Source organism: Sus scrofa, chromosome 13, assembly GCF_000003025.6.
Source record: "Sus scrofa isolate TJ Tabasco breed Duroc chromosome 13, Sscrofa11.1, whole genome shotgun sequence".
Lineage (NCBI taxonomy): Eukaryota > Metazoa > Chordata > Mammalia > Artiodactyla > Suidae > Sus > Sus scrofa.
Genome location: NC_010455.5, coordinates 180,661,454 through 180,685,259, shown reverse-complemented (window position 1 = coordinate 180,685,259; position 23,806 = coordinate 180,661,454). Strand labels below are relative to the sequence as shown.

The 23,806-nt window shown below is 34.8% G+C and overlaps 1 protein-coding gene across 6 annotated transcripts in view; it reads right to left on the bottom strand.

Moving 5' to 3' along the window:
• The window catches only part of USP25 (ubiquitin specific peptidase 25), a 137,948-nt gene that overhangs the window by 23,707 nt on the left and 90,435 nt on the right, over positions 1 to 23,806 (bottom strand). For 4 of the 6 annotated variants that reach the window (XM_021070823.1, XM_021070822.1, XM_021070827.1 and 1 more), the window contains 6 exons: positions 21,310 to 21,380; positions 19,606 to 19,834; positions 18,036 to 18,236; positions 8,266 to 8,405; positions 3,367 to 3,480; positions 1,104 to 1,199 (listed from right to left, as the gene is read on the bottom strand). In XM_021070823.1, the coding sequence (XP_020926482.1) occupies positions 1,104 to 1,199; positions 3,367 to 3,480; positions 8,266 to 8,405; positions 18,036 to 18,236; positions 19,606 to 19,834; positions 21,310 to 21,380 (851 nt within the window). The remainder of the gene's footprint in view (positions 1 to 1,103; positions 1,200 to 3,366; positions 3,481 to 8,265; positions 8,406 to 18,035; positions 18,237 to 19,605; positions 19,835 to 21,309; positions 21,381 to 23,806) is intronic. The other 2 variants (XM_021070825.1, XM_021070824.1) reach the window with 1 other exon arrangement.

Here is a 23,806-nt window from a genome sequence, read left to right as displayed (position 1 = left end):
ATATAAGACTACTATTCACAAGGCCTTGGTTTGTGCTGTACCCTGAAATACTGAAAATAAGCAGCTTCTTAAAGATCTAGTTGAATGATGATAGAGCATAGACAATTAAGGGAAAATTTTAGATTTTTTAATGTCAAGAAAGGGAACATGCAGCTTGATGAAGTGAACTATACCTCTGTTTCTTAAAAAATAACAAAAACTATGGGGGGAGTAAAAAAATGAAGATATTTGGTTAATCTAAAGAAACTAACAAAGCAAACATATTTCAAATACATAAAAAATAGTGTAATCAAAACACTGATAAGATCTGGTATTAGAAAGAAGAAAGAGCTAGTCATAGAATAATGCATCAGTATGATGTTCTCTTGAAGTAACCAGGATATTAAAATTAATTGGGGGGGGGAAATAAGTAAATAAGAAACATAAGATAAATGAATCATTTTAGGAGTTCCTGTTGTGGCTCACTGTAAACAAATCTGACTAGTATCCACATAAGGACGCAGGTTTTGATTCCTGACCTCCGTCAGTGGGTTAAGGATCCAGCGATGCTGTGAGCTGCGGTGTAGGTCACAGACTCAGCTTGGATCCTGCGTTGCTGTGGCGGTGATGTAGGCCAGCAGCTACAGCCTGAGTCAACCCCTACCCTGGGAACCTCCATATATCTTGGGTGTGGCCTTAAAAAGATTAAAAAAAAAAAAAAAAAAAGAGAGAGAGAGAGAGAGAAAATACTGTCATATTGACTAAGAGTATCACACATGAGGAGAAAATAAACTATTACCAGAAACAGCTACTTATTTCCAATTTTTGCTCATCAATATCCTTTATTTGCTTCAAATAAAAACACAATTCAAACGTCTAACAAATCAGAGGTGTACTATTAGGATACCTCAGGTAAAATGCTTTGTTTTTGTTGAATGATCTTAATTAAAAGAAGAATAATCAGTCTTAGATCCATACATAAAAGAAACTCCCAGAACATTAGGTGGCCATAACTAAGATAGGAAGAGAGAAATTAAACAGAAACCAAATTTAAATCAAGGAAATAAAACATTTTAAGAAGTTTATTTAAAAATAAATAAATGAAATGAAAATGTCAATTGTACCTTAAAGAACCCTGCTTCAGGGCCACACCTGTCATATACATTCCTGGCTTTACCTATTGCCATGATAATACCTTGCATGTTCGGTGTCATCATGACCTGCCGCAAGGGATTTAAAGTAAGAACTTTTGAATGGTTATTATAAAAAACATTAAAAAACCAAAATAATTCCTTTTTACATGCAGTTAAAGCTCTTTATTTTTCACTATTTATAAATCAAACGTTGCATTTTTTTGTAGCAAATGGCATCTGATAAGCCTAAAAGTATCCCAAAAGCATCCATACAGGGCCACAGCTAGCTCACATGGTGCCTTTGTGCTAAGTGCAAAAAGGCATCCTCTCTGAAGATTTTTACAAGGGTACTCTCTTCTTTACAAATTATAAAAATGTGCTGCTAAGAGACCCCTTTAGAAAAAGCAACATTTTTAATTTAAAAAGTGCTTCTTCTTTAAGGCTTGAGGAGCTCAACATTAGCTCAATTTCAACTCCACTTTTGCCAGGTAGCGAGGCATTCTTGTCTGCAAAACCATACATTCTAAACATCTAAGCAGCCGCAGCCCCGTATCCATAGAACTTACTATTAAAAGTTACAAGGCACATGCACTGTTAAATTATTCCTGCAATGAATTAAGAAAAAAAGAAAACACAAAACTCTGCCAATAGCATAAGCACTTGCACAAAAGATAGTGTTAAATGATTAATCACAATTCTACCTTTTTAAATTCCCAAAGGCTCATTCTGAAACAAGTATTGGGGTACTTAATCAACAAGTTAACATTTTTATTAAAAACATGGCAATTTCCACAATCTTCAAGCACCAACATGGTAATAGTAAAATGGAAAAATGTACTGCTCTTAAGTACTAAATATTTAAGAAGTATTTCTTTGTTTTCATAATAGTTTATTATGTGCTACATACACCATTTTATATAATGGACTTGGACATCTGTGTGTTTGCTGGGGCTGGGGCATTGCTAGAACCAATCCCCAATGGATACCAAGAGATGACTGTATTCTTCTATTACATTTAAATATAAATATATCTGCAAAATGCAATAATTCAGGATACTATGAAGCTATCGTATTAGAGCCATCAAGGGATGGCATTCATTACCTCTGATTCACTGAACCTATTGCTACCCACAGCATTCATTTTGGATTACACACTGACAAATACAATAAACCTAATGTTATCTGCTTCAGAAAATGCTTCTAACCAGTGCCTAACTCACAAACTTACTCCTTATTCTCTTTATGGGCCATGAATTTTTACAGAAGCACAGTAATAGTAATGTCTTTATGATGCCTCTATTTTGGTGATTAGTTCACATAATAGCTTAATTCTAACTTTGAAATAAGTCAGAAAAAAATGTTACTTGGAAAAAACTATTTAATATACACTCAATTCTCATCCATGCCAGTAAAAACTAACAAATGGTAGTCTCCACGGTCTGTCTTTTCTGTTGTTTCTATTCAGAAAAAGCTTTACTGGCCTTCCCTCAAATATGGGAAAAGATGAAAACTGTAAAGTGTTAAGGAAAAAAGTGGTGAAGGAAAAAGGGAAAAATATGTCTGATGGGACCAGGACAACAACAATTTTCATCTGATTCCTAATAACTGTGTCATGGGAAGCAAAAATGCCTCCATACAATTAGAAAAGCAAGTAGATGAGAATTACTAGTGGAGCAATAAGAAGAGATAAGACAAAGACGCCCGTGTATTAAACACTGGTAGGCATTCAGCAATGAATCAATTAATTCAGTCATACAGAAGAAAAAAACACACACACAAAAAACAAGAAACAAAAAAACTCCAACCACCCACCCTGCACCTAAACCAAAAAACATGTATTTACTCAGAATCAGGCTATAGGATCTTCTGGGAGGAGATAGGGGCAACGTAGTATAATAAATAATTCAAGTAAACTATGAAAGGAAAATTAAAAGTTTTAAGTGCTCAAAATTTTTGCTATTTAACAAACAAACCTTATTAAAATCTATCAGTCTGAGAGTAAACAAATCTTATGTCTGCACAAAAGAATTAACTCTAACAACATAAAAGTATTCTTTTAACTTTGCTACTTAAATTTTCATTTGAAATTCAAAGTACTGTTAGCAATTGGTAAGGTCATTTCAGACAGTGGGTGGCAAAGCCGTATGTTATGCAGCAAGAGACACAAGTGTCAGGGTGCAGGCATGCCCAAAGTACTTGCATTAAACAGCAAGAAAACAAGTGGAAAGAGTGCAGAGGGTTATAATAAAGGTACCTCGTCATCATAACCCCCCTCCTTTGACTCAATCATAAATTTCCCTACATGAGGAATCGCCACCTCTACAACTTGCTGGTTGGAAGGTGGTTGACTTGTGGTATTTTCAGGTTTCTGCAGAAGAAAATCATTAGTATGAACATTAGAAAAGAGAACAACGGAAGCACCCAGTTTAAGTGCATAGATTCCGGAGTCTTTTAAAAATATATGCATTTGTTTAGTACGAAATGATACCATCTAAATCTGAACATTAAGGCAGCTTCATTAATCAAGTAATGGCACAAGATCTCCAGCTTTCACTTTGCATCTCAAACACTAAATAAGTTTTAATTTTTTTCAAAGCAACTTGGACTCCAAATTCTTAAAAATATTTAATACTTAAGTTGTATTTCCTCCTGCTGTCTTTATAAGTGAAGGTTTTATTTTTTTTAATTCTAGTAACTCCATAAAGACTTTCTTGGTATTTCCATCAAAACAGAATATGACCTCTTCTGAACCCAAGATAGTTTTAAGTTTTCTTTCTCATGATTTCACCTTTCTACCCTTTCTAATACTTAACTGAATATCCACTTAATAACCATACACTATTGTGTCTAAATCACTCTGCCACAGCCTATGCAATTTAGTATAATACATTTACATCATGAATGTCCAGTGAATTCCTGGTTTTGGAAAGACTGCTGGAAAGTGATATTCATTTTTAAAAACTCAGTTATATTTTTCTTCTTTTCTTTGTTAACAAGTTCTATGAATTTCACTAATCCACTCTAATGGAGTGGAAGCCAGTGTGAAATCCAGGAAAATCCAATCAAAGACACTATTATGGTTCATTCAAAACAATTGTTCAGATTTCACAAGGATCTTACTTTACTGAATAGATTTATAACTAGCATATATCCACTATTTACCTAAAAATAAGTTCAAAACTACCTAAGGTGATTGCTTAAATAATTTCTAATTGTACCATAAAAGTATTCCTAAGCAAAGATAAACTTTAGTTTTGACATAAACAGAAAATTTAAATAAAAATAGAGTGGTTTTATTGAAACTTAAAATACAGGTAAATTTTAGTGATATGAAGATTTTCTGACTTTTCCAAAGTACGTATGAAGAAAAAGTTTAATTAAACAATAAAACAAGAATAATGTCTAAAACTGGCATTGCCTTCTTTAAAAGGAATATCATTTTTAACCTTATTTTCAGAAAAGGTTCCTTGCTTTGAGTACTCAATTTTCAAGAATAACCAACCTACATGGTTGTCAGGATCGTGAAAGCTAATACTGAGCTAATCCAACATCTGATGCATTAATTGTTGTAATATAAATAATAGGTATTACCAATATTATTGTACTATTATGCTACTTGAAAGTGCTTATATTTGAATAAACCTAAGCCAGTATTACTAACACATACCCTACAGATAAACTTAGCATTCAATTAAGGATTTTCAATCTTTCCAGAATTTTCAAAGAGGAAAAATTGTCCTAGATCTCCATTCCCAAGAATGAAAAATAAGCAGGTAAATTAAGAAATTTGTCTGGACCTTGTGGTACAAAATTTCTCACAAGTAAATCAACCTAAATCAAAACTATATTAAGAAAAAAATATAAATTTAAGGCAGATGGCAACCAGGATATGTATTCCTTAGAATACTGATCCTTACAAAACAACATATTTTCTTTGAAAATTGCACTTAGGATAAATAAGTGTTTTTTATAAACCTGTCCAGTTGCCCCAGAAAAGCTTCAACAGCATAGTACTGATTAATTATTTGGGTGAACACTCATAAAGGGAAGAAACTGTGGGCACATCTGGTAATTCTGTAGTACTATTCATCAAGTTTAGATATCCTAAGGTACTATAAAAATTTTTCACATAAACAATTTTAGGGTTCTTTGACGTAAAGTACATTTACCTTTTCCTATTACTGTCAGGTCCTATATGAACACCTTAAAAGCTGAACTTGAAAGAGGTTACAAATAAGTTTCTTAGTTAATAAGTTGTAAAAATAATTAAAACACAAAGACTTATTAATTGCCCTAAATCTATTAAATATGATTTTTTTAAAGTGGTCCTATAAAAGGGTAATTACAAAGCTCTGTAACCTCAACCACTCTGGCCTCCTTAATATGCTCATATATTTTCACCTAGTAATCCAACAATGGGGAATTTAGTCTAAAGAAATAACCAGAAATACAGAAAAAAATGTCCATTTTAGCAGCTTACTTTTAATAACACTAAAATATAAATAAATATACAATGGGGGGAGTGAGTCAGTAAACTAGAATTCAATCATTTAATGGAATATTATTCAACCATTAAGTTTTTGTTTACAGAGGTTATAACACAAGGAAATGGTTATGTTCAGAGATTAAAGGAAGAAAACACACAAAATTTTATATGCAGTAATAACATAATTATAAAAATAAATCCCAAACCTGTATCTAAAAATAAGAATGAAAGAAAATATATCAACATAGTAACAGTGATTAACTTTTGGTAGTGGAACTATGCATGATGCTTTCTTAGAGGCGACTTTTCCATACTTTTAAATTTTCTAAAATATTTCATTAAAAATTACAGACGTTCTTCTAAAAAGCAACCTGTCTAAACATTTGGAGACTATTTCTCTATGGTTTCTACGATTCTAAGTTTTCCAGGAAATTCTTCTTCTTTTTTTTTTCTTTTTTGTCTTTTCAGGGCCGCACCCGCGGCATATGGAGGTTCCCAGGCTAGGGGTTGAATCGGAGCTGTAGCCACCGGCCTAAACCAGAGCCACAACACCGCAGGACCTGAGCTGTGTCTGTGACCTACACCACAGCTCACGGCAACCCGGATCCTTAGCCCACTGAGCAAGGCCAGGGATCGAACCTGCAACCTTACGGTTCCCAGTCAGATTCGCTAACCACTGAGCCATTGACAGGAACTCCTGGAAATTCTTCTTACACTAAGTTTGGAACTTTACATTTGTATAATTGTGAAATGGTTAGGATTTAAGTAACAGAATGAAAGAGCTACTTTAGAGCCTACACTAATTCTAAGCACTTAAAAAAGTTAATTGTAATTCATCCCACAATCACCTCCATTTTATGTAAAAAGAAACTGAAGCTTAGAAAAATTAAGCAACTGGTTCAAGTTTGCATAGCTAGTAGGAAGTAAAACTAACAGTCAAAAACCTAGGACTATTTCATCCCCCAATCTGAAGACTATTTGCAATTTAGTTTCTAAGGTATATCTTTCAATGAGAAAACCCAGTAAGTGGTGACCATGATACTAAGCAACTGATCATGAGACAGGAAACGCTGGTTAGAGAGTCCTGACAACATGCTCTTAGACATGCTGCAGGTTTTATACAGACAGTGGGGCCAACCACTGGGGCTACTCCAAAAGATAAGCCAAATGGGAAAATACGTATGCTAGCATATTCTCTCAATGCCATCTCTACTCATAAAGGTGAAGCAGTAGGTTGTGAGCTTTTAAGATGATATCCATATGAACTCAACAATCAAAATTTAAGTGCAGATTTCTACAAATTTAAATTATGCATGATTAGCCAAACTTAAAAAATTACGATTCTAATTAGGCTAAGTAATAATGCCTTTGGCTTCCTGACACCAGTTAAAAGGATGGGTACTTATCAACCATAATGTAGACCCTCACAAATTTAAACCCTAGTTAGAAAAAGCCCTGACAAATTATTTTTTTTTAACAAGCAAAAATATTTCTACTTTGTATCTACTTCTCTGCTATTTCTACCTCCTTAGGGTTTCCTCTTTTACCATCCCAAGTAGGACATCCCAGATCCTTTAAAAAAAAAGGCATTTTTCAGGAAGTGCTTTAGAGTTAGCAGGTCCTCATCTCCGGTTTTATAAAGTCTCTAGGGCATTGCAGTATTTGGAATAATCAAAATAATCTATATTTTATTTTTTTTATGGTAAGATGATACATAATCAAACTTTTCCAAAAAGGAATTAATTTATGGTTGTTACTTTGTTCATTGAAACATAGTAGAATACCCTATTTGTTGAACATTTTGGTTAATCAAGGTCTTATTAAAGACCTCACTGTAATTAGTGGGCTACGGTCGAGATTAAATTCACTAAATAGAAAAGTGTGCACTGAAAAATGTCCTGTTCTCCTTAATTCTCTAGAAGAGGAATCTTCAAAGCCTAAAAGTAGCTGTCAAGAAACCTGTATTAGAACTGCTTGTGCTCATTAATAAAACATAAATGACTTTAATATCTGAATGGCTTTGTAGTATGAAATTCCTCAACTACATCTCCAGAATATCATATTCATTGAAAACATAATACAATACCAATGTGCTCAATTTACTGTTATGAAAAGACATACTCCAACACTTGAAAATTAAAAGCTTATAATGACAATGTTATATCGGACACTACTGAAATACATATAAACTGTTTTATAATACCATACTTATGTTGCTAAAATAATTCTAACCTAGAGTATCTAGTATTTTACTGTTAAACTTACTCCATGGAACAATGAAAATTATACCTTATATTTCCAACTATTCTAACGTAATAAGACTGAAGATGGAAAGAGGGATGAAGGAAAGGAAAAATAATGCTATACTTTATATCTCTCTTTTTAGTTTCAAATCAATTGACCATTTTAATCTACAATTATGATTTTTTCCTAATTCTCTAACAGAAAGATAGAAATTTGTTTTTTAAAAAAGAAGCATTTTTGAATTACAGCTGAGGAAATTAAAGCCTGGCAGTTAGGTGACATCTACAACCACTGACCATGTCCATGGCAGAGCTGTCGCTTGGCCCAGTCTCTCCTGACTCCCAGACAGGTAGTTCTTACACTGCTAGCAAACTGGGTGAATGTGGATGGGTATGCTCAGAGAGCTAAAAGAAAAATTCTTACCGACTGCAAAACTGTTTCAGGACTTTTATCTTCATGCTCATGTGATGCCTTGGTAATTATTCGAATAGTTTCTTCTTTCAAGTGCTTTGAGAAATCACTTCTTGACGGCTGCTCTAGATATTCTGGTTCTCCTGCTTGTGCTTCATGAGAAAAGAATCAATTGTATATCTAATACAAATCACAGCGAGTCTACACTAAGATGAATCTGTCATTTCTCATCTGAAGTTACACAATAATCAATTTATTCTATGTAAAGTAATATATGCTTCAATATACAGCACTTCCCTCACAATTTACCAAAAGAAAGAATCAGACCTAAGAGTAGTCAAATAATTACTAAAGAAAAGCACTCATTATAATTATGCTAAGAAATTCGCAGTAGATCTTTCTGGCATGATAAGTACCAAAGTCTTACTGTGGAAAAATCACTAACATTCTGCAAAAAATAAAAGAATTTGTTTTGTACAACAATCCTGGTCTGAGTTTCCACAGAAGCATACTAGTTATTTTTCTGGCCATAGTATCCTTTTTCACACTTACCTAACAAAACCCTCACCCTAAATGAACCCAACCTTCTATCTTTCCTGAACCTGTTCCTGGTTGCGGAGTGCTGGAAGAGGAAAAACAACTCCAATTTGGCAAACTGGTACCAATAAAAATTCAAGATTTCAAATACGACCTCTGTGAAGAACTCCTAAAGTTATATCTACTGCCTATTCTCTAATCCACAGACGTAACAGTGTACTCTGAACATCCTCTAGATGTTTAACAGACAACCCAACTCCTCATACTACTTACAAGGCTTTGCTTATGCCTACCTCCAACATCACCTGTGTCCTCTGCCATTTGCTCGACAAGGGCACATACCAGCCTTTTTTCAGCATATCCGAAACATCAAAGAAGAGGTTTACTTTCAACCTTTGGATCTTCCCTCATTTTCTTCCCCCTGACTGTATGTTCACCTATTCTCACTGCCCCTATCCAGTAACTTTTTTTGTTTAAATACTACTCCCTTATGGAAATATTTCTGATAACCTCATTTCTAGAGCAGAGTGCTCAGCCTCCACACTACTGACATTTTGGTTTGATGATTCTTTGGTATGGAGAGCTGTCTGTGTACCCAGGCATCTACTCACTAGATGCCAACAGTACTGTTCCCACCCCACCCCCAAAATGACAACCAGAAATCTCTCTAGCATTGTCCAATGTCCTCTGAAGGACAAAATCACTCCCAGGTGAGAATGATTGCTCTGGAGTAACTTACACTTTCTCTTAAACAGCACTTACCACAATTATGATGTCATCATTGTTGCTAAGTACTTCGTTTAACCCCATATTCCTACTAGACTGTTAGACATCTCAGGAGCAGGGATGGCCGCTATCTCCCTCTTGTATTGCTATTTCTTCAATACCCAGCATATAACCACACAATAACTTAAAGGAACAAATGAATTAGTAAACTAACTATGAATGAATTGAAGAAATAAGAAAGTACACTAAAATATTCCATGATACTGGGATTGGTTAAGTGAGTCCTTGTTCAACCAACTGGAGGAGCACGACAGGATTACTGTCATCCTTGCCAATATTTGACTAATTTTAAAACATTTCTTAAAGTGAAATATCACTCAAAAATAATACTATAATTTCAACATAGACCCACTGGCATTCATTTATCTAATATTTTTTTTTTTGGTCTTATTAAAAGGGCTGCACTCACGGCATATGCAAGTTCCCAGGCTAGTGGTCGAACTGGAGCTACACGCTGCCAGCCTATGCCGCAGCCACAGCCACGTGGGACCTGAGCCATGTCTGCGACCTACACCACAGCTGATGGCAACGCTGGATCTTTAACCCACTGAGCAAAACCAGGGATCAAATTGGCGCCCTTAAGGATATAAGCCCAGTTCGTTTCTGCTGAGCCATAATGAGAACTCCTATCTAATACATTTGAATTAAGCATCTATCTATGTGTCAGGCACTAGGCTAGGCACTGGGACTCTGAGCATGAACAAAGCAGCCAGTCCCTGCCCTCATGATGTTTACAGTCGACTATGCATAAAGTTATTAACCAAAGAATCACACATATGAATTGTGACATAGTTCCAGGAATAAAATGGGGGAAGGGTAATTTAGCTTATGGGATATAAGATAAACAAACTTTTTAGCTGGAGGATGATGGATTAGGTTTCCAAAACAGAAGAATGAGTAGCCTATGAAGTGAGCATGAGTTCAATCCAAAAGGAGGCTGGTGTGGCTGGAATGTAGTACAAGAGGGAAGATACAGCAAGAGATGATGCAGATAGGGACACAACTGAGGCCTTTGAGTCACACGAAAGTTTTGAGGGCAAAAAGGAAGTAAATAAACACTTTAAATACAGTAGGAACATGACAAGCTCAAAGAAAATTATTCTGACTACACTATGAAGAATATAATAGGAAAGTAAAACCAGAAGGCAGTGAAAGTACTAGAAGTACTAGAGCAACATGAGCAAGATATGACTGTGCTTTTTGGATAACAGAGACGGCCAGAGAGAGAGAAGTGGTTACAGTCAAGATATATTTTAGACACAGAAGTTTGGAGATTGATGTGAAGAGGACTCAAGTTTTTGGTATGAGTAACTAGGATGATGGAGATAAAATATACTGTGACAAGGAAAACTAAAGGAAGAAATGCTTCAATGTGTGTGTGAGAGGAAGATAAATTAAAGGACGTTAAATACCCTTGTTTCTGTATTTCCTGACTTTGTACTGTAATGCTGTTTCAGTGTCCCTGTACGATAGATAAGATTGAGAAAATCAGGATACAACTCCAGCTTAGTAAGACTTCTGCTTGTGGAAGTTTTCATGATAAGTAGCTTAAGCTAGGGCATAACAGAGAGAAATTTCTTGTTGAGAAAGCTTCTATTATTGTATTTGTACCTTTTGTCTCTTACACTAGTAGATAGATAAAACATCACTGGTTGATGGTAGGATGTGTGCTTAATACAATGAAGGCCAAAAAATCCATCATATCTGACACTGGTCTAAGCCATGGAACTCTAGATAGTGTATGTAAATTAAATCCTTAGGAGAAAAAGTAATTTTACCTGATCAATACAATCAAATATACCTTAGGTCCCAAGGATCAAGGTTTCTTTCCACACAGAGGTTTGAATCCAAAAACTATATGTCATTCTAAATGATTTTGCCTAAATGCCATATAGAACTATTTCCTCTGGAATTTTTCCTGTATAAATATCTTCCCAGGAACTTATTTGAGTGGCACTGTAATCAGAGTAGGTGAACCTATAAGGATTTGAGATCTGGGAGTTTGGAAACCAAAACCCAAACTTCATTTTCAACATGTTTGTTGAGCATGTGTCATTTTCAGTACTGTGCCAGGTATTAACAATGTAAAAAATAATAATAATAATAAAAAAATAAAATTCACTCACTTTAAGGAATTCTTAACAAAGTCACATAAATGTATACTCCATTACAATACAAAGTACTGAATGCAATAACACACTTATGCACAAGGTATTGCAGAAGCACTGTGGACCCAATACACACACTTGGGATGATGCTGCATGTTAAGAAAGACTCTCTAGAAGAAATGCCAACTGAGCTGAGTCTTGAAGGATTTGTAGAGGATTATCTTGGAGATGAGAAAGAAGATGATTCCAGGCAGAAGAAATAGCATATGCAAAGGCACTGTAAGGACAGATAAGAGATTAATAAAATCCTTGCTATTGAGACTTTACACTGGGGTCAGCAAAACAAAATGTAATAAATTTGGTGGTGAGAACAGACTGGGACTGGAACAGAGGAAAAAAACAACAGTTGCTACAGGGACAGTTAGGGGGATTCATAAAGGCTTTGGTATATGAGGAAGGTCTTAAAGAATGTATACAATTTTAAGAATAGTGAAGAGGACATTTTTCAAATGAAGGGTATTTTCTTGAACAAAAGCCACAACAGGAAAATTCTCTACAAGTGTAATGGGAAACAACCTGGTTTAGATGAAATATAACATACTCAAAGAAAAGTAGTCTAGGAAAAATTACAAGGGAGTCAGATTATAAATAGAGGGTCTTCGTAAAAAAGAAAAGAGGTTTTAGCTTCGTGTTAAATCAGAAGAGCAAAAATATATTCATTGAACAAATAACCAAAGGAAGAAAACAAAAAGCTATTTCTACTACCCAAAGATAAGCACTATTAATATTTTTACCATTATATATGTCCAGGTTTTACCTACCAAAATTTTTAAAACAAAAATAACTATTCTTAATATACTGTTTTCAACTTAATATAACAAAACATTTTTTTTCTGCTACTACAATTTTTACTGGTTATTCTGTGTTCTTTTGTATAAAGGGTTCATGTAATTAATATCTCAGCACACATTTAGGCAATTTCCATTTCTTTGCTAAAAACAACAGTAGGACAAAACTTCTGGCTCTTTCATGTGCAAACACAGACCATAGTTTTTGTTCATCCTGTACATCCGGGGTTCATTATGTAGCTTTACATAAATTTCATCCCTGCTGGCCTATATAAATGGTAGGAATGCAATAGAGAGACTATGCTGCTTTATGTACCAACTGGCCCCATAGTTACTAAACTGTTATTGTTCAGACTTCAGCTTGGAATACAGCTGGTGATCACTTATGTGACATTCGTTATTCTTAATTCTTGGAAGTCTTTCTTAGTTACCTATCTGCAGCTACAGCTATATAATATCCCTATAGTTGAAGTATCTCAAATCATTGATTTATTCTATGGATGCTTCACTGAGATTTTTGGATGGCTATCCTCCACGTAAGAGATTTTCTAGTCATGTTCTTTGATCACAATGGAGGGCTTCATTCACCTACTGGCTGTTTCATAAAATTCAATATTCTGAGAGTGCTCTGAGCTTGCTCTTTTGTCCACCTTCATGGTGAAGGTAAGGGACTGGGAGGACCTCAGAGCTGTTCTATGCCTATTTTCTGGTTATGATCTTCAGTATTTTAAGAGAATCAACTTGACAACCAATTGGCTTTCTATTAAAGCATAAAGATCTGCTTTCTAATCACTGTATTAAAATGGAGCAACATTTCATATAATTCAGAAGTATTTCATACCTTGAATTACTGAGTCATATTTATTACATTCACATTTAGAAGAATATTTATAAAGAATACTGCTTCAGAGAACAGCAGTCCATTTTTACAGAAATGTATTTAAAATCAATGATTCCCCCAAAGCAGCCTATAAAGAGCCATGCTGGTCTGGCTACAAAGAATCATCAGAGAAACTTAAGGACTTCGGATACTGGGTGGCATCACAATAGAATTCTCAGGAATGGGGGGGGGAGTACAGGCTTTAGGAAGTAGATAAAACCTAAAATTTATCCCAGATAAAAGTTATAGCTATACCACATATTTTTAGCTTGCTTCCCTAATATATGGTTATTTTGGCTATCCTTTTAAAATGGCTGCATTTCCATACATGAGATCACTCCTAGGAAACTTACTGCAATTTCCATAAGGAATCTGAAGTCAAATCAGAAAACATTCAAGGGGCATCTACCATGTGACATTTATTCTGCTAGATTCCGGAGATTTAAATAAGAACATCACCTCATCCCTGCTCTAAAGGAACTTAAAAATATTGAGGACACTGTTCATTCCACCAGGTCTTACTCTCAGGAACCAGCTGTACTTTCCTGGATCATCAGCTTATTTCTGACTTGTAGACCATTGCTACTTCATTTTTTCCTACCGTTATTTTTTTCAGTTTCTTTCTGTTTTTAAAAATCTGGGTGTGCTGTATGTTGTAAGAATTTCAAATAGTTTTTGAGTAAGGTATCAGTAACACAAGCAAAACAATGACTCAGGCAAAGCTCTCTCCTTCAGAATAATTTCCTTTTTAGACACACAGCCTAGAGCCATCCTGCTCAACCAGAGGTATATCTCAGAATTACCTTAAGATCTTTTTAAAAATATATATTCTGTACCCTTCCTCCATTGATTCTGATCTCTGTAATTCTTAGGTGGTATGTCTTGCTTACACTCAGAAAAAGTCTCCTAGGTAATTCTGATGCATACACCCACAGTAAAGAAATCCTTGGCTAAAATCTCTAAACAGAAGTATTCAGGAGAATTTTGTTTTACAGTAAGTAGGTTTGCGGCAGGGTGGTAGTAGCATGAGATGGACTAAAGAATACTTTCCTATCATTACTTAGCTTCACTAAGACAATGAATTGTGCTAGAGGAGTGATGCCTATGGATTTCTTGGTCACATGCCAGCAGAAGAGGGACAAATACTCATTTAATTAATATTACATAAATTAATATTCTTATTTGGAATATGACTCAAGAAATCAGATTTTAATGGTTCTTAGGTTATAGCTTTATTGAGAAAATTTGCAAGGAAGGAAGAAAAATCACTATGATAGACCTTTCTTCTTCTTTTTTAATGGCCACACCTATTGTATATGGAAGTTCCCAGGCCAGGAACTACACCCCAGCTGCAGCAACACTGAATCCTTTAACCTACTGAATCAGGCCAGGGATCAAACCCATGCCTCCACAGTGACCAGAGCCACTGCAGTCAGATTCTTACCCACTGTGCCATGGCAGGAGATCCTACTTTTCTTTTTTTTTCCACATATGAGGGATTTTATAAACAAGATTTCCTAGTCACTCACTCATAACCCTAGTGCACACCTGAAAGATTTAAATACAGATTCTCTTTGACATTCTGAAAGTATTACACTAAATTAAAAGAGATTACTTTGAAAACTATGAGGAGAAAGAGGAAAAAGATGGCATGGGCATGAAAGCAAAAATTTTCTACTAATGACAGGAGACAAAGGATTCCAATGAACATTAAAATAGATTCCCTTATTCAACTGTGGTTATGTTATATTCCCCTGCAACAGAAGATGGATTTCTTTTCTTCCTTCCTTCCTTCTTTCTTTTTTTCTTTATTTATTTTCTGTCTTTTTAGGCCAAACCCAAGGCATATGGAAACTCTCAAGCTAGGGGTCAAACTGGATCTGCTGGCCTACACCACAGCCACAGCAACATGGTATCCAAACTGTGTCTGTGACCTACACCACAGCTCATGGTAATGCCAGATCCTAACCCACTGAGTGAGGCCAAGGATCAAAGCCACGTCTTCATGGATGCTAGTCAGGTTCATTACCACTGAGCCACAATGGGAACTCCTAGATTCTTAATATAATATGCAAGAGAATATGATAATAGAAACCAACCATTTTTTTTAAAGACCACACCTATAGCATATGGAAGTTCCTGGGCCAGGGGTTGAATGAGAACTGCAGCTGCCAGCCTACACCACAGCCATAGCAAAACTAGGTCCGAGCTGCATCTGTGACCTATACCAAAGCTTTTGGCAACACTGGATCCTTAACCCACTGAGCAAGGCCAGGGATCGAACCTGAATCCTCATGGAGACTACATCAGGTCCTCAACCCACTGAGCCTCAATGGAAACCCTCAATCTTTTAAGCAATACTCTCACCCCCCAAATTAACAGATTTAGTACACAGTATTTCTACTAACTCAAAGTATTTTCTACTAACTCAAAGTACATTTATTTCTAGCAATTCTATAGCGGACACAGTGTTTCCTATTGAGGCAATATTACCACTGCTTTCTAAACACCATGTCTGGAAGATAATTATTGATGAACTGACATTTTCAATCTTTTCTTTTTTTTACTTATTCTGGCTCTCAGAAATATATCTGTATTATTTTTCAAGTTTTTTTTCTAAATACTAAAATTAGACACATGAAAATATATGTCTAATACCTACTACTGAATTTTTTAGACTTTAGAAAACAGCCTATGAAGTACATAAATAGGCAGTATTGATCAGGAAAAAAGGGGTGTGGGGTTACAAACATGGCCTTTTCATATAGAGGGAATATAAGATAACTGTAAATGACGGGAGAGCTGGCTGGTCCTGTCAGACAGGAACATTAGTGGGGAATATGAATATGTATTAGTTTGACTTAGTAAAAATAAGATGTGTTAAGTATGTAAATTTAGTCTTGTGAGAAACAGAGAAGATGAAGAGACTACATAGAATTAAATATTTTGATGCTGCACACTATTAGTGAGCCAAGAAGAGTAGCAGAGCTTAACCAATGCCGGGAGGATTCTCCTCTGTCTCAGAGCTTAGGTACCACTACTACTTAAGGCCTATAATGCAGCCCCATCTTCCTGTTAATAAGAACAGCCATGTATAAATAGAGTCCTTAAAAGTTAAGGGAATGATAATACAGTAGCTCTCTCTAGGGATAAGTGCTAGGGAGTAATTTGAGAAGGGTAAGTGGAATGGAATCACAAAGAGGTGGAGTTGGCTCAAAAATGAAAGGAACTCAGAAATTTCTTTAAATTTAGTGAGCTACTTTATTCCTCCTAATGTGGATAAAGTTACTGTAACGAAACTGCATTGTTGTGAACCTAGTTTCACCTGCTCTACACAGTGGCCTTTGATGTATATGGGAAGAAAGTGTAGTCCTCCTCCAGCCAAGCTCACAGCAGATTACAATGGTATTTATATATCAAAATGCGGGCATAATGCCATTATCTTGATCTTTTAAAAATTCTGAATCAATGCCACTTAAGGTCAAAATCAAGGCATAAACTATTCAATTCATATGAATACAAGTCACAAGTCTGGAAATACCTGTGCATGTCTACCTCAGTCGCCATACCATATTGTGGTTTATAAATCTCTCACTGAATCAATAATTCCTTCTAAAGGTCAGATGATGATGTTGAAACATACCTAGGTAAAGCTGTATGGGAATCTGTCTATAAAAGATGAAATTAAATAAACACCTAAAATGCTCTCTTAAAAAATAAAAGCAAAACACACTGATCTTACAAAAGAGTGTAGTTCAAAATGATCTACTCAGTTATTAAAAAGGAGAGAGACAAATGAGTTTAAGGAAAATATCTGTTTATCTCTTCTCATTTACCCAATGATTAAGAGAAATAGCATCTTTTCTACAGCACAAAATATGTCACCCTAAAATACATTCACAACTTAATGATGCTGAAATTAATCCTAAAAAAATTATTAGACATTGTATTTTCAATTTTGCTAGAACATATTTTACTTTTATGCAGTGTTATTCTTAATAATTTTTTATTTCATCAGCTAATTATAAATTTTTTAATATTTGTACTTTTATATATTAATCTTCTCACTTGTTCTATAGATCTACACAGATTTTTACTTGGAATATGTTAAATATTTAGTTTCTGTTAATTTTATTTTTAAGAATTTTGGAAAAAAAACAAATACTCTACACTAATAGTAATTATTATAATACTCCACGTTATTAATACAGATAGTGTTATTTTGCTGAAACATGAAATTATTAGAGTTCGTTCTCTTGATAGCTTTAGTAAATTGGTCTGGGTTATACTTACTAGTTTCACAGCTTTTCTAAGCATCTTGCCAAGAAGAATCAATTAAAGTAGGCAAGATGGGTAGAGGGAGAGTCAGCAGAATGATTTAACTTGAAAAAAGTGTATATGTATATACAGTGTTATCTGGCAAAGGGGTAAACTACTAAATTGTTGCCTTTTGTTATCGCTGAGAAATGGAATTTCAGATAATTTTCACTGGAGTCTTCATACTTTAGGATAACTAAAGTTTTCTGTTGTTCTTACATTTTCAATGAGTATATCTTATTTTTATAATAAAATATAAGTAGTAAATATGATACTGATAATAAAATGCAATAAATGTGGACTAACCTGTTGTCATAGAAGACTCTGACTCTCTCAATTTCTGAGATGCTAAAAGTTTTTCCTGCAAAGCTTTCTGGGCAAGCTGTGCGTCCCATTCTTCTAGTTCTTTCTCAAATCGTTGGTTGTCTTCCTCAACAAAATCTCTTAAGTCCGGTGGTAGTGTTTCTATTCCAACAAGAGCCTGCCCAGTTTCTTTATTAAACTCCTCTGCAAATCATATTTCAAAAACTATTATAAAATTAAGGATTAAAGGAAAAATGTAAAGCTCAAAATGAAGGCATTTCAAATTTAAAGTACAAATTATTACCATTTAGCAAATCAATACTACCTTTAAACTAAAACTCAAACAAAAGCTCAGAAAAGCAGTGTTGCAAATATTTGATAATCCATTAGAGGTAATATTCAGCTTTTATTTTTAATCTGAAGAGTAAAACATGGAACAAGGCATAAAGCCAAAACTGTCTGCTACTCAAACACTTACATAGCACTTTTTCTATGGTAAAATACAGATGTTTGATTATTCATGAAGTAAAACTTACCACAAAATGAGAACAAAATGAAAATAACATTAAGCTCAAAAGAGAACCAAAATTCTTTTCATCTGAAGTAGTTAAGTACAGCAATACACCTATGTGCAATTTTAAAACTAGTCAATCGTAGTATTTAAAATGGTTATTCAATCTCTAGTAAACACACACACAAAATAAATTTTAGCTTTCAGTTGTAAATGAACTACCTAGCCAGTTTTGCTAAATGCCTAAATACAAAAGGAAAGGTGATTTTATCAGTTTCAGCAAACCTTTAAGTGTTTTTTTATATGCAAAGCCTGTACCAGAATATGAGAAACAAAAAGATTAAGACATAGTATGACATGGTCCCTGGCTTTGACCAGATCAGAGTGAAGTGGGAAAGACAAGTCAACACACAATTCTAATACACAGTAAGTAAGTGCCCAGTAGAGGTACGCTATGAGAAACAGGAAGGAGCACTTTCTGGCAGGTCAAGGAAAACGTGGCAGAGCAGATGACACTGAATTGAGTCTTGACAGATGAGTAGGAATAAGGCAAAAGAAGAAAGAGTAGTATCATTACTGGCAAAAAAATAAATAAAAAAAAATATAAGCAGAGAGATATAAATGTTTGAAATTATTTGGTATTAGCCAACTATGGCAAGAAGTTCAAATATCAGTATATACAGTTTGAAATGGACAATAGTTATAAACGAAGCTGGAGAGACAGAGGTCAGAAAGTGGAGGCCTTACATGTTAGGCTAAAGAGTGTGAATATGAGCCAATGTTTGATAGAGTCATTAAAGGGATGTTAACAAGGAGAAAGAAGTCATATTCACATTTCATAATAGATACTAAAAAGTTTTTGAATACATATTACATTCAAGTAATTATCACATTACTTTCCAATTCCAGTTTTCTCACTTAAAATAATCCAAGAGCATTTTCTAATCATATCCATCATACTCTAAGTAAACTACACTCAACTAATCACACCAGAGACCAGAGTCACACAAAAGGGCTACTTATTTAAAAATAAATACCACCCTATATATTTTATATTCTTACCTTGTATTAAGAATTGCGGCTTATCATTTATATACATTAAACAGTATGCACTGGCATTTCTATAACCACCAAAGGAATCCCTCACTAGCTCTTCCCATGATGATTTTGTTACAGCAATATCATTGTACTTCATCCACCTGTTTTCACGATGATCAAAAATGTATGCCCAGTAGTGCCCGGCATTAGCTTGGCCTTCATGAACTAAAACAGCATGTAAACGATAAGGAACCTAGATGTGAAAACAGAAGAGTTAAATTGCAGTTAGGTAATCTATTATGCCACATTCCATGAAAGTCACAAACCATCAGACTGGAGGATTCTATAAGGATATATGTTTTTTAACAAGAGTAAGTTGGCTAGAATTAAAGTTTTGAAAAAATTAAACTATGAAATAGAAGATGAGGGCGGGGGTGGGGGGAGGATAAGCAAACTAAATACATGTAAAACAGACAAGTGTATAAAGAGGATGATTTTTAAAACTTTGGAAACGTATTTTGTTGACCTATTTATTTCTTTCAAACAAAGAATTGTGAAGAAATATACAGCACATTGTCTAAGTCTTCACAATTATAAACTGATGGATGAGTTCAGCAAAATGGCTTCTATAATGTACCTCAGATGTTAAAATATAATTGAGCCTTTTACTTTCTCCCATAACCTTAATATTCCTTTTTTTTTTTTTTTGGCCATACCTACAGTACATGGAAGTTCCCAGGCCAGAGTTCAAATCCAAGTTACAGCTGTGACCTACGCCTATGTAGCAATGCCAAATCGTTAACCCACTGTGCTAGTGCCAGGCCAGGGATCAAACCCACAATGCCACAAAAACAACACCAGAATCTTAATGCCAGATGCGCCACAGCAGCAATTCCTTTTATTTCCTTTTTTAAAAAACATATTCTTAGCAATCATATAATTTCTCCCATAGGATTTTTTTTTTAAATATTAAGGCCTTCTGGAAGTTTTTGATAAATTTTATTATAAAAGAATAAAAAGGTAGGTAAGAGGGAGTTCCTATCATGGCTCAGCAGAAATGAATCTGACTAGTATCCATGAGGATGTAGTTCAATCCCCGGCCTCGCTCAGTGGGTTAAGGATCCAGAGCTGCCATAAGCTATGGCATAGGCTGCAGAGGTGGCTCGGATCCCGCACTGCTGTGACATGGGCTGGCAGCTGCAGCTCTGATTCGATCCCCTAGCCTGGGAACCTCCATATGCCACGGTATGGCTGTGAAGAAAAAAAAAGACAAAACGGCAATAAATCCAGTATGAGAATACAACTGAATGAGGAAAATACTAATACAAAATATTTAAGTTCAGCAATTTCATAACAAAATGTATAAGAGAATTAAGATAAACATCAGGAGTTCCCGTGGTGGTGCAGTGGTTAACGAATCCAACTAGGAACCATGAGGTTGCGGGTTCGGTCCCTGCCCTTGCTCAGTGGGTTAAGGATCCGGCGTTGCTGTGAGCTGTGGGGTAGGTTGCAGACACGGCTCTGATCCCGCGTTGCTGTGGCTCTGGCGTAGGCCAGTGGCTACAGCTCCGATTAGACCCCTAGCCTGGGAACCTCCATATGCCGCAGGAGCGGCCCAAGAAATAGCAAAAAAAGACCAAAAAAAAAAAAAAAAAAGATAAATATCAAAGATAAATTAAAATATGTAAATGATTATGATAATGCTTACTAGCTCAAAAGTCAACTTACCTGTATCATAGATTTGTCAGAGTACATTAGTTCAATTGTGCGATGGATTCTGGATATGCTTTCCTGCAAATCTAAGGACAAAAGATGTCATTTAATGATTAACACCAAGTATATTTTTACTGAGACCTATAAGTAGGGAATAAAGGTTTTCCTACCAATATGTTAGAGAAATGGCGAAAACTTCCTAAAACTGTTTTTAAAAACATTACTATTTGGAATCTGTATAAAATGAAATTTAGTTCTCCTTAATGAATGATAACAGCACAAATGAAAAATTAAAAACCAAACAAATATGGTTCATTTAAAAAAATGTGCAGAGCCAATAAATAAAGGAAGGTTTCAACGAAAATTAAAGCTAAACTCCCCACATATTTGTATTAAACACAAAAACTTTAGAATGAATTAACTGCACCACATATCATGCACACACACACATACACCTGAATAAAAATCCACCATAATCACCACTGGAAATAAAGTTATGAGACTCTCATTATTGTTTCTATTTTCAGTAGAAAACTATCTCATCTAATTACTCAGAGGTAGGGATAACTATATTATCCGTAATTATTAAAAACAAAACAAAACTGGAGACAACCTAAATATCTCTCAATTGGGAAATGGTCAAATTATAGTATAACCACACTATACTATTAAGATGTTAAAAACAATCAGGAAAAAAAACATCAAAGACTACAGAAAATTTAGTAAATTTAGAGTAGAGAAAGGCCTTTTTAAGCCTGATAGAAAATCCAATAACCATAAATTAAAAGATAAGACTACCTCCCCAAATTTAAGAAAATCTATATTATAAAAACAAAAATCAACATAAAGAAAGTCAAATGACAAACTGGAAAAATATTATTTGTGGCCTACACTACAACCAACAGGTTAATACCCATAGCATTAAAGTTACTATTAAGCAATAATATAAAGACAAAGGGCTCCATATAAAACCATAACTGTCACATATAAAAAATGCATAGAAAAATAGAATTTCACTCATAATTAATGAAATGCAACCAAAACACTGAAATACCATTTTCATTTCAACTGAAACTGCTACAGATTTAAAAGTACCTAGGGCTAGGGACAATACTGGGAAACAGGTTCTCTTACACACAATTAGTGAGAATATAAACTGGTTCAATGTTTGGGGGGGGAGATTTTTAAATAGTCAAAATTTAAAATATATAAACTTTGGATCGGAAAGGACATTTTTAATATATTCTACTCAAAAAGTAGGTTAATATGCATGTAGAAGGCCAGCACTATGGGTAGTGAATAACAATACAGAAATTAAATGAATTACATCTACTCCTGTATCGGGATACTAAATAACGGTTTATAATGCTAACAGCAAATACTAACAGGGACAAAAGGGAGGGAACAAACATTCCAAGCGAAATCTTACTTGATCCACAGTATTATAGGTTCAGAACCTTATGACATGAATGTCTCTCAAGTTCCTCTAACTTAAAATGGCCAAAAGGGGACTCATCGTATTCCTACTTCTTTCCACAAGGTGAAGGCCTGCTCGCCCACCAGTTTGCCCTTTTCCAAAGTGCATTCTATCTGTGTGGTTATTCACACCATTATGAAGAACTACAGGAACCTTCCCCAACCCCCTCTTGTCAATGACTCAAATCTGTCAGTTGTCTTCAAAGAATACAAGAAATTCATTTCTTTCCTCCCTCAATGCCACTACCTTGGTGCCAAAGCTACCTTCTTAGCTTTTCAGCCTTCTGAATATAATCTTATAAAACAAACACAACCTGCCCAGTCCAGTAGAAAATTATCCAACACCTAGCATAGCATTCAGGAAAAACTGTGTGCTTAACTAATCTTTACCAATGATTTCAAACATAAAAAATTCTCATATATGAAAAATACTACAGGAACTCTTCACAGTTACGAATGCTGTTAGTTGCCACCATACCCTATTTACTCCCTATTAAATCAGGACTGCTCTTTATTTGTGTCTTGTCTATAAAGCATCTAGCTGGTCTTCCAAAAATCTAGCAACTGATATTGTTTAGCACAATTCCAACATTTGTATAAAACAGTAACTCCTACATTTGTCTTTCTTCACAGATCAACAGACTTAGGATAAAACTGGGGAGGAATAATAGGGTATTACATTCTGACATGAAAGCAAAATTATGGTAAAATCTACCACAACATATTAATATTGATTCAATTTTTTTTCAAAAAGATTTTTGATAACAGTAAAGTAGGACGGAGATATAAAAGAGAGTTCCTTCGAAGAATCGAGAGACGGCAACTTAACAATAACATACAACACCCCCCAACCCCGCCCCAGAGCAATGTCCTTTTTTTTCTTATTTTGCTACATGTCAGACAAAACTTGTTACAGACAGGCACCGAGCTAAAAGATCATATTTGGAAATCTGCTAGAGCAGACTAAAGTTAAAATTCACATTTCCAATCCTTAACCTAATAAAAAAATTTTGAACACCTGAACTCACTGTGAAAC